Source organism: Odontesthes bonariensis, chromosome 20, assembly GCF_027942865.1.
Source record: "Odontesthes bonariensis isolate fOdoBon6 chromosome 20, fOdoBon6.hap1, whole genome shotgun sequence".
NCBI lineage: Eukaryota > Metazoa > Chordata > Actinopteri > Atheriniformes > Atherinopsidae > Odontesthes > Odontesthes bonariensis.
The window spans coordinates 1,001,064-1,016,709 of NC_134525.1; the positions used below are offsets into that span (position 1 = coordinate 1,001,064).

At 25.6% G+C, this 15,646-nt stretch overlaps 1 protein-coding gene across 3 annotated transcripts in view; it reads left to right on the top strand.

The window, feature by feature from the left end:
* Nucleotides 1-1,546: 1,546 nt before the first annotated feature.
* sugct (succinyl-CoA:glutarate-CoA transferase) overlaps nt 1,547-15,646 on the top strand; it is a 124,444-nt gene continuing 110,344 nt past the window's right edge. For all 3 annotated transcript variants that reach the window (XM_075451916.1, XM_075451917.1, XM_075451918.1), the window contains exons 1-4: nt 1,547-1,716; nt 3,030-3,081; nt 3,164-3,237; nt 3,321-3,406. In XM_075451916.1, the coding sequence (XP_075308031.1) occupies nt 1,584-1,716; nt 3,030-3,081; nt 3,164-3,237; nt 3,321-3,406 (345 nt within the window). In that variant the 5' untranslated portion in view covers nt 1,547-1,583. The remainder of the gene's footprint in view (nt 1,717-3,029; nt 3,082-3,163; nt 3,238-3,320; nt 3,407-15,646) is intronic.

A 15,646-nucleotide genomic window follows, 5' to 3' on the forward strand; every position in this document is an offset into this window, starting at 1 on the left:
GTCAGATCAGAATCTATCAGAATCTATCAGAATCTATCAGGTTCACTGAGGGCAAGAAATACCCGCAGGAAATGCTTTTAAAGAAATAAAGTAGAAGTACTTTAGAAAGACTTCCATTATAAAGTAGAAATACTTTTAAGAATAAAGTAGAAATTATTGGTCAAACCGAACCTGAATTTATCAGTGATGGTGTGTCACATGAAGTCGACCTAAATAAAACAACTTTTTCCCAAATTAATTGTAATTATGACAGAGTTCCTTTCCATTTGAGCTCTTTTATTATTCGTGGTGTTAGTTTTATTCTGTGGTTGTGGCACAGTTTCCTGCTGAAATGGGACGACGTCGCTTGGGGCAGATTGAGACTAAACCCACAGCGGCTGCTGCAGCACTGGGACGCAAACTGGAAGTGAATTTAGTCTCCAGGCCCAGAAATGTGCAGAACAAAGATCAGTGCAGTTCAGACGCTCATCGTCTTAAGTTCACAAACTTCTCAGTGCTGCTTAATACTTTCCTAAACCAACTCTTCTTTTACAGAAACCTCAGCTAAGAGAGTTTATTCTGCCTCTGTGAAGCAGACAGTAAAACTAAATTCTTGTTTACGCTTCAGCTGACTGATTGCAGGGAAGTGATTCTGGGATCATTTTCTTCACCTGTGAGTGGTTTATCATCAGGTTGGTCACATGATTCAAGGTGTGAAACTTCTCAGGAGGGTTCAGTGCTGCATTTAATGCTATCTTTGAACTTATCTGGACTGTTGCTTGTTTTTAAATTCATTTTCTTTATATTATTTTATGTTTTTTTAATGCTTCTTCCACTCCCTGCTGCAATGCTTTTATTTTATGTAAAGCACTTTGAATTGTTTGTACATGAAATCTGCTACAAATAAATTTGATTTGATCTAACTTGAGGAAACATGTAGCGCTAAGTTTCCTAAACTCGTTTTTTTCCACCATGGATAGGTGAATGTTTGTTTTTTAGGTTACATATGGGTTACATATGTTTTAAACATTTCCTAAGTCTCTTTTATTTTTTATTGAAGTACTTGAATTTACCTGGATTATTTTAATTTAAGATATTTAAGACTAAACATGGAGAAGCAGCATTTAGCTGTTATGCTGCAAACAAGTGGAACAAACTGCCAGTGGAGATTAAACTTTCACCAAATGGAGACATTTTTAAATCCAGGTTAAAGACATTTCTGTTCTCATGTGTCTATGCATGAAATCTGCACGATATCTTTGAACTTATCTGGACTGTTGCTTGTTTTTAAATTCATTTAAATGATTTCATTTGTTTCTCTTTATATTCTTTTATGTATTTTGAATGCTTCTTCCACTCCCTGCTGCAATGCTTTTATTTTATGTGAAGCACTTTGAATGGTTTGTACATGAATGTGCTATATAAATAAATTTGATTTGATTTGCATTGTAAGTGTTGGGCAGCTGATACCTTGTGTTTAAGGAGCTGCTCGGTGTGTGTTTGGGGGACTTTGAACTGCCATCTTCCAACTTATCTTTTACTTTGAAAGCGCCGCCCGGATGTACGCTTGCGGTGGTTTTAGCTTGAAGCTAACAGGTGGAAAGATGTCGGCGACTTTCAGAGTTTTAAAAAGCCGTTTCACGGCTCTGTGTCCAGTCGGTTTAAAGTCGCTGCTACAGAGAAATCAGCGGGCGGGGAGTCCGGTCTGCGGCCGCTGGATGTCCGACACCAGCACAGGTAGCGTCCCGCAGCTACAGCTAGCAGGCTAACGTTAGCGTCCCGCAGCCACAGCTAGCAGGCTAACGTTAGCCTCCCGCAGCCACAACTAGCAGGCTAACATTAGCCTCCCGCAGCTACAGCTAGCAGGCTAACGCTAGCAGGCTACAGCTAGCTAATCGATAAAAAGATCACACACCGCGTGAATCCTCGCGGATAAGATAATAATTCAGCCTGTTTAACACTTTATTAAATACGTATCCCAGGTAACATGAGTCATATTTAACACTTTAATTAGGTGTTTAATATTTAACCAAAGTGTTGGTCAAAGTCTCCTTCGTGTGCGTCAAGTTGACGGTTGAAACGGTTGACTTCAAACCGGAAGTGGGTTAACCGTCGGATTTAAACGCAAATTAGCAATAAAACAACCAAAAACAATCACCAAATGAATGATTTCTGTGGAAATAAGAGATATATCCTGATAACAGAGTTCACTTCATGTTTGTCACAGCATCGAAACATTTAAATGTAGAAGCAGTGACGTATTATCAGCAGAAAAAGAGATTTAAATGGATAACTTCAGCTATAAGGATGGCAGTAAATGGTCCTGACAGTCTCATGCATAATGTGACTCATTAGTTCAGGGTTCAGATGACACCAGAAAGCTGGAAACATTCATAATCAGTAAAAAAAAAAAGGGAACATCTTTAACTCCAGCTGTGTCAGACATATGCACAGATGTTATCTGAAAAACCACACTGAGCAGAGATAAACTGTACTTATACTCCGTGTGCAGAGTGTGACGTGACCGACTGGTTCTGAACCAACGACAGAATGAACCTTCATAATAATAATAATTTATTTATATAGCACCTTTCATACACAAAATGTAGCTCAAAGTGCTTTACAAATAAGATCAATATACAAAGTAAATAAAGTAAAATAACTACAAGAATAACAAAATAGAGAACAATAGAACATGTTGGGGGGGGGTAGAGTGAGGAGGAAATAGATATAAATGAAAGATAAAGTACTAAAAACAGAAAAATGAATTTACCAACAAAATAGAGACACAACAAATGTAATATACAAATAGTAACAATAACAATAATATAATTTATAAAACTAGTAGAAGTGTATAGATGTGTTTTTAGCTGCTTTTTAAAGTTTGTAATATCTGTTCAGAACAAAACAAAATAATCCAAAAGAAGAGCGACGTTTGGGAACCTTTAACTTTCAGATCAGCTGGTTTTAACAGTTTACCTGATGGGATGGAAGTTTGGACACTTTAAGTTTAAATTGTCCCTCTTTTTGCCCTCTGAATGTAATTTCAGAAGCAGGAAGCCTTCGGCCACTAGAGGGCGTCAGAGTCTTGGACCTGACGAGGTGAGTCTCCCTCAGTTCTGCAGGATTCCTCGTGTTGTTTTCTTTCCTCTGATCGGAGCTGAAGGGTTCTGTTGTTCGGCAGAGTTCTGGCGGGTCCGTTCGCCACCATGATCCTGGGAGACCTGGGAGCCGAGGTGATCAAAGTGGAGAGACCAGGTGAGTTCACGGCTCCTTCCCGCCCGGCTGCCAGTGAAGGATTGTGGGAAACCTGATGCTTTTGGGTCGGGTTTGCTGAGCAGGTGCAGGCGACGACACCAGAGCCTGGGGTCCGCCGTTTGTCGGCTCGGAGAGCGTCTACTTCCTCAGCGTCAACCGGAATAAGAAGGTGAGCGTTCGCCGCCGCCACCGCCGCCACCGCCGCCACCGCCGCCACCGCCGCCACCGCCGCCCTGCTGTGGGACTGTGCGGTTCAAGAGAAACAGAAATCTGAGCGTCTGGTGGTGACTTTCTACCAGAAATACTACGAGAAGAAAGTAAAACAGAATAAAGTAGAAATAAAAAAGTGGAAATACATTCAGAATAAAGTAGAAATAATAAAGCAGAAATACTTTCAGAATAAAGTAGAAATAATAAAGTAGAAATACTTTCAGAATAAAGTAGAAATAATAAAGTAGAAATACTTTCAGAATAAAGTAGAAATAATAAAGCAGAAATACTTTCAGAATAAAGTAGAAATAATAAAGCAGAAATACATTCAGAATAAAGTAGAAATAATAAAGCAGAAATACATTCAGAATAAAGTAGAAATAATAAAGCAGAAATACTTTCAGAATAAAGTAGAAATAATAAAGCAGAAATACATTCAGAATAAAGTAGAAATAATAAAGCAGAAATAAAAAAGTGGAAATACTTTCAGAATAAAGTAGAAATAATAAAGTAGAAATACTTTCAGAATAAAGTAGTAAAAATAAAGTAGAAATACTTTCAGAATAAAGTAGTAAAAATAAAGTAGAAATACTTTCAGAATAAAGTAGAAATAATAAAGCAGAAATACATTCAGAATAAAGTAGAAATAATAAAGCAGAAATACATTCAGAATAAAGTAGAAATAATAAAGCAGAAATAAAAAAGTGGAAATACTTTCAGAATAAAGTAGAAATAATAAAGTAGAAATACTTTCAGAATAAAGTAGTAAAAATAAAGTAGAAATACTTTCAGAATAAAGTAGTAAAAATAAAGTAGAAATACTTTCAGAATAAAGTAGAAATAATAAAGCAGAAATACATCCAGAATAAAGCAGAAATACATCCAGAATAAAGTAGAAATAATAAAGTAGAAATACATCCAGAATAAAGTAGAAATAATAAAGTAATACTTTCAGAATAAAGTAGAAATAATAAAGTAGAAATACATTCAGAATAAAGTAGAAATAATAAAGTAGAAATACATCCAGAATAAAGTAGAAATAATAAAGTAGAAATACTTTCAGAATAAAGTAGAAATACTTTCAGAATAAAGTAGAAATAATAAAGCAGAAATACATTCAGAATAAAGCAGAAATACATTCAGAATAAAGTAGAAATAATAAAGCAGAAATACATTCAGAATAAAGTAGAAATAATAAAGTAGAAATACATTCAGAATAAAGTAGAAATAATAAAGCAGAAATACATTCAGAATAAAGTAGAAATAATAAAGTAGAAATACTTTCAGAATAAAGTAGAAATAATAAAGCAGAAATACTTTCAGAATAAAGTAGAAATAATAAAGCAGAAATAAAAAAGTGGAAATACTTTCAGAATAAAGTAGAAATAATAAAGTAGAAATACTTTTAGAATAAAGTAGAAATACTTTTAGAATAAAGTAGAAATACTTCTAGAATAAAGTAGAAATAATAAAGTAGAAATACATCCAGAATAAAGTAGAAAAAATAAAGTAATACTTTCAGAATAAAGTAGAAATAATAAAGTAGAAATACATTCAGAATAAAGTAGAAATAATAAAGTAGAAATACATTCAGAATAAAGTAGAAATAATAAAGTAGAAATACATCCAGAATAAAGTAGAAATAATAAAGTAGAAATACTTTCAGAATAAAGTAGAAATAATAAAGCAGAAATACTTTCAGAATAAAGTAGAAATAATAAAGTAGAAATACATTCAGAATAAAGTAGAAATAATAAAGCAGAAATAAAAAAGTGGAAATACTTTCAGAATAAAGTAGAAATAATAAAGTAGAAATACTTTCAGAATAAAGTAGTAAAAATAAAGTAGAAATACTTTCAGAATAAAGTAGTAAAAATAAAGTAGAAATACTTTCAGAATAAAGTAGAAATAATAAAGCAGAAATACATCCAGAATAAAGCAGAAATAATAAAGCAGAAATACATCCAGAATAAAGCAGAAAAAATAAAGTAGAAATACATTCAGAATAAAGTAGAAATAATAAAGTAGAAATACATCCAGAATAAAGTAGAAATAATAAAGCAGAAATACATCCAGAATAAAGCAGAAAAAATAAAGTAATACTTTCAGAATAAAGTAGAAATAATAAAGTAGAAATACATTCAGAATAAAGTAGAAATAATAAAGTAGAAATACATCCAGAATAAAGTAGAAATAATAAAGTAGAAATACATCCAGAATAAAGTAGAAATAATAAAGTAGAAATACTTTCAGAATAAAGTAGAAATAATAAAGCAGAAATACTTTCAGAATAAAGTAGAAATAATAAAGTAGAAATACATTCAGAATAAAGTAGAAATAATAAAGCAGAAATAAAAAAGTGGAAATACTTTCAGAATAAAGTAGAAATAATAAAGTAGAAATACTTTCAGAATAAAGTAGTAAAAATAAAGTAGAAATACTTTCAGAATAAAGTAGTAAAAATAAAGTAGAAATACTTTCAGAATAAAGTAGAAATAATAAAGCAGAAATACATCCAGAATAAAGCAGAAATACATCCAGAATAAAGTAGAAATAATAAAGTAGAAATACATCCAGAATAAAGTAGAAATAATAAAGTAATACTTTCAGAATAAAGTAGAAATAATAAAGTAGAAATACATTCAGAATAAAGTAGAAATAATAAAGTAGAAATACATCCAGAATAAAGTAGAAATAATAAAGTAGAAATACTTTCAGAATAAAGTAGAAATAATAAAGTAGAAATACTTTCAGAATAAAGTAGAAATAATAAAGCAGAAATACATTCAGAATAAAGCAGAAATACATTCAGAATAAAGTAGAAATAATAAAGCAGAAATACATTCAGAATAAAGTAGAAATAATAAAGCAGAAATACATTCAGAATAAAGTAGAAATAATAAAGTAGAAATACATTCAGAATAAAGTAGAAATAATAAAGCAGAAATACATTCAGAACAAAGTAGAAATAATGAAGTAGAAATACATTCAGAATAAAGTAGAAATAATAAAGTGGAAATACTTTCAGAATAAAGTAGAAATAATAAAGCAGAAATACTTTCAGAATAAAGTAGAAATAATAAAGCAGAAATAAAAAAGTGGAAATACTTTCAGAATAAAGTAGAAATAATAAAGTAGAAATACTTTTAGAATAAAGTAGAAATACTTTTAGAATAAAGTAGAAATACTTTTAGAATAAAGTAGAAATAATAAAGTAGAAATACATTCAGAATAAAGTAGAAATAATAAAGTAGAAATACTTTAAGAATAAAGTAGAAATAATAAAGCAGAAATACTTTCAGAATAAAGTAGAAATAATAAAGTAGAAATACATTCAGAATAAAGTAGAAATAATAAAGCAGAAATAAAAAAGTGGAAATACTTTCAGAATAAAGTAGAAATAATAAAGTAGAAATACTTTCAGAATAAAGTAGTAAAAATAAAGTGGAAATACTTTCAGAATAAAGTAGTAAAAATAAAGTAGAAATACTTTCAGAATAAAGTAGAAATAATAAAGCAGAAATACATCCAGAATAAAGCAGAAATACATCCAGAATAAAGTAGAAATAATAAAGTAGAAATACATCCAGAATAAAGTAGAAATAATAAAGTAATACTTTCAGAATAAAGTAGAAATAATAAAGTAGAAATACATTCAGAATAAAGTAGAAATAATAAAGTAGAAATACATCCAGAATAAAGTAGAAATAATAAAGTAGAAATACTTTCAGAATAAAGTAGAAATAATAAAGTAGAAATACTTTCAGAATAAAGTAGAAATAATAAAGCAGAAATACATTCAGAATAAAGCAGAAATACATTCAGAATAAAGTAGAAATAATAAAGCAGAAATACATTCAGAATAAAGTAGAAATAATAAAGCAGAAATACATTCAGAATAAAGTAGAAATAATTAAGTAGAAATACATTCAGAATAAAGTAGAAATAATAAAGCAGAAATACATTCAGAATAAAGTAGAAATAATAAAGTAGAAATACATTCAGAATAAAGTAGAAATAATAAAGTGGAAATACTTTCAGAATAAAGTAGAAATAATAAAGCAGAAATACTTTCAGAATAAAGTAGAAATAATAAAGCAGAAATAAAAAAGTGGAAATACTTTCAGAATAAAGTAGAAATAATAAAGTAGAAATACATCCAGAATAAAGTAGAAAAAAATAAAGTAATACTTTCAGAATAAAGTAGAAATAATAAAGTAGAAATACATTCAGAATAAAGTAGAAATACTTTTAGAATAAAGTAGAAATACTTTTAGAATAAAGTAGAAATAATAAAGTAGAAATACATCCAGAATAAAGTAGAAAAAAATAAAGTAATACTTTCAGAATAAAGTAGAAATAATAAAGTAGAAATACATTCAGAATAAAGTAGAAATAATAAAGCAGAAATACATTCAGAATAAAGTAGAAATAATAAAGTAGAAATACATCCAGAATAAAGTAGAAAAAATAAAGTAATACTTTCAGAATAAAGTAGAAATAATAAAGTAGAAATACATTCAGAATAAAGTAGAAATAATAAAGTAGAAATACATTCAGAATAAAGTAGAAATAATAAAGTAGAAATACTTTCAGAATAAAGTAGAAATAATAAAGCAGAAATACTTTCAGAATAAAGTAGAAATAATAAAGCAGAAATACATTCAGAATAAAGTAGAAATAATAAAGCAGAAATACATTCAGAATAAAGTAGAAATAATAAAGCAGAAATACTTTCAGAATAAAGTAGAAATAATAAAGTAGAAATACATTCAGAATAAAGTAGAAATAATAAAGCAGAAATACATTCAGAATAAAGTAGAAATAATAAAGTAGAAATACTTTCAGAATAAAGTAGAAATAATAAAGCAGAAATACTTTCAGAATAAAGTAGAAATAATAAAGCAGAAATACTTTCAGAATAAAGTAGAAATAATAAAGCAGAAATAAAAAAGTGGAAATACTTTCAGAATAAAGTAGAAATAATAAAGTAGAAATACTTTCAGAATAAAGTAGAAATACTTTTAGAATAAAGTAGAAATACTTTTAGAATAAAGTAGAAATAATAAAGTAGAAATACATCCAGAATAAAGTAGAAAAAATAAAGTAATACTTTCAGAATAAAGTAGAAATAATAAAGTGGAAATACATTCAGAATAAAGTAGAAATAATAAAGTAGAAATACATTCAGAATAAAGTAGAAATAATAAAGTAGAAATACATCCAGAATAAAGTAGAAATAATAAAGTGGAAATACTTTCAGAATAAAGTAGAAATAATAAAGTAGAAATACATTCAGAATAAAGTAGAAATAATAAAGCAGAAATAAAAAAGTGGAAATACTTTCAGAATAAAGTAGAAATAATAAAGTAGAAATACTTTCAGAATAAAGTAGTAAAAATAAAGTAGAAATACTTTCAGAATAAAGTAGTAAAAATAAAGTAGAAATACTTTCAGAATAAAGTAGAAATAATAAAGCAGAAATACATCCAGAATAAAGCAGAAATACATCCAGAATAAAGTAGAAATAATAAAGTAGAAATACATCCAGAATAAAGTAGAAATAATAAAGTAATACTTTCAGAATAAAGTAGAAATAATAAAGTAGAAATACATTCAGAATAAAGTAGAAATAATAAAGTAGAAATACATCCAGAATAAAGTAGAAATAATAAAGTAGAAATACTTTCAGAATAAAGTAGAAATAATAAAGTAGAAATACTTTCAGAATAAAGTAGAAATAATAAAGCAGAAATACATTCAGAATAAAGCAGAAATACATTCAGAATAAAGTAGAAATAATAAAGCAGAAATACATTCAGAATAAAGTAGAAATAATAAAGCAGAAATACATTCAGAATAAAGTAGAAATAATAAAGTAGAAATACATTCAGAATAAAGTAGAAATAATAAAGCAGAAATACATTCAGAACAAAGTAGAAATAATAAAGTAGAAATACATTCAGAATAAAGTAGAAATAATAAAGTGGAAATACTTTCAGAATAAAGTAGAAATAATAAAGCAGAAATACTTTCAGAATAAAGTAGAAATAATAAAGCAGAAATAAAAAAGTGGAAATACTTTCAGAATAAAGTAGAAATAATAAAGTAGAAATACTTTTAGAATAAAGTAGAAATACTTTTAGAATAAAGTAGAAATAATAAAGTAGAAATACATTCAGAATAAAGTAGAAATAATAAAGTAGAAATACTTTCAGAATAAAGTAGAAATAATAAAGCAGAAATACTTTCAGAATAAAGTAGAAATAATAAAGTAGAAATACATTCAGAATAAAGTAGAAATAATAAAGCAGAAATAAAAAAGTGGAAATACTTTCAGAATAAAGTAGAAATAATAAAGTAGAAATACTTTCAGAATAAAGTAGTAAAAATAAAGTGGAAATACTTTCAGAATAAAGTAGTAAAAATAAAGTAGAAATACTTTCAGAATAAAGTAGAAATAATAAAGCAGAAATACATCCAGAATAAAGCAGAAATACATCCAGAATAAAGTAGAAATAATAAAGTAGAAATACATCCAGAATAAAGTAGAAATAATAAAGTAATACTTTCAGAATAAAGTAGAAATAATAAAGTAGAAATACATTCAGAATAAAGTAGAAATAATAAAGTAGAAATACATCCAGAATAAAGTAGAAATAATAAAGTAGAAATACTTTCAGAATAAAGTAGAAATAATAAAGTAGAAATACTTTCAGAATAAAGTAGAAATAATAAAGCAGAAATACATTCAGAATAAAGCAGAAATACATTCAGAATAAAGTAGAAATAATAAAGCAGAAATACATTCAGAATAAAGTAGAAATAATAAAGCAGAAATACATTCAGAATAAAGTAGAAATAATTAAGTAGAAATACATTCAGAATAAAGTAGAAATAATAAAGCAGAAATACATTCAGAATAAAGTAGAAATAATAAAGTAGAAATACATTCAGAATAAAGTAGAAATAATAAAGTGGAAATACTTTCAGAATAAAGTAGAAATAATAAAGCAGAAATACTTTCAGAATAAAGTAGAAATAATAAAGCAGAAATAAAAAAGTGGAAATACTTTCAGAATAAAGTAGAAATAATAAAGTAGAAATACATCCAGAATAAAGTAGAAAAAAATAAAGTAATACTTTCAGAATAAAGTAGAAATAATAAAGTAGAAATACATTCAGAATAAAGTAGAAATACTTTTAGAATAAAGTAGAAATACTTTTAGAATAAAGTAGAAATAATAAAGTAGAAATACATCCAGAATAAAGTAGAAAAAAATAAAGTAATACTTTCAGAATAAAGTAGAAATAATAAAGTAGAAATACATTCAGAATAAAGTAGAAATAATAAAGCAGAAATACATTCAGAATAAAGTAGAAATAATAAAGTAGAAATACATCCAGAATAAAGTAGAAAAAATAAAGTAATACTTTCAGAATAAAGTAGAAATAATAAAGTAGAAATACATTCAGAATAAAGTAGAAATAATAAAGTAGAAATACATTCAGAATAAAGTAGAAATAATAAAGTAGAAATACTTTCAGAATAAAGTAGAAATAATAAAGCAGAAATACTTTCAGAATAAAGTAGAAATAATAAAGCAGAAATACATTCAGAATAAAGTAGAAATAATAAAGCAGAAATACATTCAGAATAAAGTAGAAATAATAAAGCAGAAATACTTTCAGAATAAAGTAGAAATAATAAAGTAGAAATACATTCAGAATAAAGTAGAAATAATAAAGCAGAAATACATTCAGAATAAAGTAGAAATAATAAAGTAGAAATACTTTCAGAATAAAGTAGAAATAATAAAGCAGAAATACTTTCAGAATAAAGTAGAAATAATAAAGCAGAAATACTTTCAGAATAAAGTAGAAATAATAAAGCAGAAATAAAAAAGTGGAAATACTTTCAGAATAAAGTAGAAATAATAAAGTAGAAATACTTTCAGAATAAAGTAGAAATAATAAAGCAGAAATACATCCAGAATAAAGCAGAAATACATCCAGAATAAAGTAGAAATAATAAAGTAGAAATACATCCAGAATAAAGTAGAAATAATAAAGTAATACTTTCAGAATAAAGTAGAAATAATAAAGTAGAAATACATTCAGAATAAAGTAGAAATAATAAAGTAGAAATACATCCAGAATAAAGTAGAAATAATAAAGTAGAAATACTTTCAGAATAAAGTAGAAATAATAAAGTAGAAATACTTTCAGAATAAAGTAGAAATAATAAAGCAGAAATACATTCAGAATAAAGCAGAAATACATTCAGAATAAAGTAGAAATAATAAAGCAGAAATACATTCAGAATAAAGTAGAAATAATAAAGCAGAAATACATTCAGAATAAAGTAGAAATAATTAAGTAGAAATACATTCAGAATAAAGTAGAAATAATAAAGCAGAAATACATTCAGAATAAAGTAGAAATAATAAAGTAGAAATACATTCAGAATAAAGTAGAAATAATAAAGTGGAAATACTTTCAGAATAAAGTAGAAATAATAAAGCAGAAATACTTTCAGAATAAAGTAGAAATAATAAAGCAGAAATAAAAAAGTGGAAATACTTTCAGAATAAAGTAGAAATAATAAAGTAGAAATACATCCAGAATAAAGTAGAAAAAAATAAAGTAATACTTTCAGAATAAAGTAGAAATAATAAAGTAGAAATACATTCAGAATAAAGTAGAAATACTTTTAGAATAAAGTAGAAATACTTTTAGAATAAAGTAGAAATAATAAAGTAGAAATACATCCAGAATAAAGTAGAAAAAAATAAAGTAATACTTTCAGAATAAAGTAGAAATAATAAAGTAGAAATACATTCAGAATAAAGTAGAAATAATAAAGCAGAAATACATTCAGAATAAAGTAGAAATAATAAAGTAGAAATACATCCAGAATAAAGTAGAAAAAATAAAGTAATACTTTCAGAATAAAGTAGAAATAATAAAGTAGAAATACATTCAGAATAAAGTAGAAATAATAAAGTAGAAATACATTCAGAATAAAGTAGAAATAATAAAGTAGAAATACTTTCAGAATAAAGTAGAAATAATAAAGCAGAAATACTTTCAGAATAAAGTAGAAATAATAAAGCAGAAATACATTCAGAATAAAGTAGAAATAATAAAGCAGAAATACATTCAGAATAAAGTAGAAATAATAAAGCAGAAATACTTTCAGAATAAAGTAGAAATAATAAAGTAGAAATACATTCAGAATAAAGTAGAAATAATAAAGCAGAAATACATTCAGAATAAAGTAGAAATAATAAAGTAGAAATACTTTCAGAATAAAGTAGAAATAATAAAGCAGAAATACTTTCAGAATAAAGTAGAAATAATAAAGCAGAAATACTTTCAGAATAAAGTAGAAATAATAAAGCAGAAATAAAAAAGTGGAAATACTTTCAGAATAAAGTAGAAATAATAAAGTAGAAATACTTTCAGAATAAAGTAGAAATACTTTTAGAATAAAGTAGAAATACTTTTAGAATAAAGTAGAAATAATAAAGTAGAAATACATCCAGAATAAAGTAGAAAAAATAAAGTAATACTTTCAGAATAAAGTAGAAATAATAAAGTGGAAATACATTCAGAATAAAGTAGAAATAATAAAGTAGAAATACATTCAGAATAAAGTAGAAATAATAAAGTAGAAATACATCCAGAATAAAGTAGAAATAATAAAGTGGAAATACTTTCAGAATAAAGTAGAAATAATAAAGTAGAAATACATTCAGAATAAAGTAGAAATAATAAAGCAGAAATAAAAAAGTGGAAATACTTTCAGAATAAAGTAGAAATAATAAAGTAGAAATACTTTCAGAATAAAGTAGTAAAAATAAAGTAGAAATACTTTCAGAATAAAGTAGTAAAAATAAAGTAGAAATACTTTCAGAATAAAGTAGAAATAATAAAGCAGAAATACATCCAGAATAAAGCAGAAATACATCCAGAATAAAGTAGAAATAATAAAGTAGAAATACATCCAGAATAAAGTAGAAATAATAAAGTAATACTTTCAGAATAAAGTAGAAATAATAAAGTAGAAATACATTCAGAATAAAGTAGAAATAATAAAGTAGAAATACATCCAGAATAAAGTAGAAATAATAAAGTAGAAATACTTTCAGAATAAAGTAGAAATAATAAAGTAGAAATACTTTCAGAATAAAGTAGAAATAATAAAGCAGAAATACATTCAGAATAAAGCAGAAATACATTCAGAATAAAGTAGAAATAATAAAGCAGAAATACATTCAGAATAAAGTAGAAATAATAAAGCAGAAATACATTCAGAATAAAGTAGAAATAATAAAGTAGAAATACATTCAGAATAAAGTAGAAATAATAAAGCAGAAATACATTCAGAACAAAGTAGAAATAATGAAGTAGAAATACATTCAGAATAAAGTAGAAATAATAAAGTGGAAATACTTTCAGAATAAAGTAGAAATAATAAAGCAGAAATACTTTCAGAATAAAGTAGAAATAATAAAGCAGAAATAAAAAAGTGGAAATACTTTCAGAATAAAGTAGAAATAATAAAGTAGAAATACTTTTAGAATAAAGTAGAAATACTTTTAGAATAAAGTAGAAATACTTTTAGAATAAAGTAGAAATAATAAAGTAGAAATACATTCAGAATAAAGTAGAAATAATAAAGTAGAAATACTTTAAGAATAAAGTAGAAATAATAAAGCAGAAATACTTTCAGAATAAAGTAGAAATAATAAAGTAGAAATACATTCAGAATAAAGTAGAAATAATAAAGCAGAAATAAAAAAGTGGAAATACTTTCAGAATAAAGTAGAAATAATAAAGTAGAAATACTTTCAGAATAAAGTAGTAAAAATAAAGTGGAAATACTTTCAGAATAAAGTAGTAAAAATAAAGTAGAAATACTTTCAGAATAAAGTAGAAATAATAAAGCAGAAATACATCCAGAATAAAGCAGAAATACATCCAGAATAAAGTAGAAATAATAAAGTAGAAATACATCCAGAATAAAGTAGAAATAATAAAGTAATACTTTCAGAATAAAGTAGAAATAATAAAGTAGAAATACATTCAGAATAAAGTAGAAATAATAAAGTAGAAATACATCCAGAATAAAGTAGAAATAATAAAGTAGAAATACTTTCAGAATAAAGTAGAAATAATAAAGTAGAAATACTTTCAGAATAAAGTAGAAATAATAAAGCAGAAATACATTCAGAATAAAGCAGAAATACATTCAGAATAAAGTAGAAATAATAAAGCAGAAATACATTCAGAATAAAGTAGAAATAATAAAGCAGAAATACATTCAGAATAAAGTAGAAATAATTAAGTAGAAATACATTCAGAATAAAGTAGAAATAATAAAGCAGAAATACATTCAGAATAAAGTAGAAATAATAAAGTAGAAATACATTCAGAATAAAGTAGAAATAATAAAGTGGAAATACTTTCAGAATAAAGTAGAAATAATAAAGCAGAAATACTTTCAGAATAAAGTAGAAATAATAAAGCAGAAATAAAAAAGTGGAAATACTTTCAGAATAAAGTAGAAATAATAAAGTAGAAATACATCCAGAATAAAGTAGAAAAAAATAAAGTAATACTTTCAGAATAAAGTAGAAATAATAAAGTAGAAATACATTCAGAATAAAGTAGAAATACTTTTAGAATAAAGTAGAAATACTTTTAGAATAAAGTAGAAATAATAAAGTAGAAATACATCCAGAATAAAGTAGAAAAAAATAAAGTAATACTTTCAGAATAAAGTAGAAATAATAAAGTAGAAATACATTCAGAATAAAGTAGAAATAATAAAGCAGAAATACATTCAGAATAAAGTAGAAATAATAAAGTAGAAATACATCCAGAATAAAGTAGAAAAAATAAAGTAATACTTTCAGAATAAAGTAGAAATAATAAAGTAGAAATACATTCAGAATAAAGTAGAAATAATAAAGTAGAAATACATTCAGAATAAAGTAGAAATAATAAAGTAGAAATACTTTCAGAATAAAGTAGAAATAATAAAGCAGAAATACTTTCAGAATAAAGTAGAAATAATAAAGCAGAAATACATTCAGAATAAAGTAGAAATAATAAAGCAGAAATACATTCAGAATAAAGTAGAAATAATAAAGCAGAAATACTTTCAGAATAAAGTAGAAATAATAAAGTA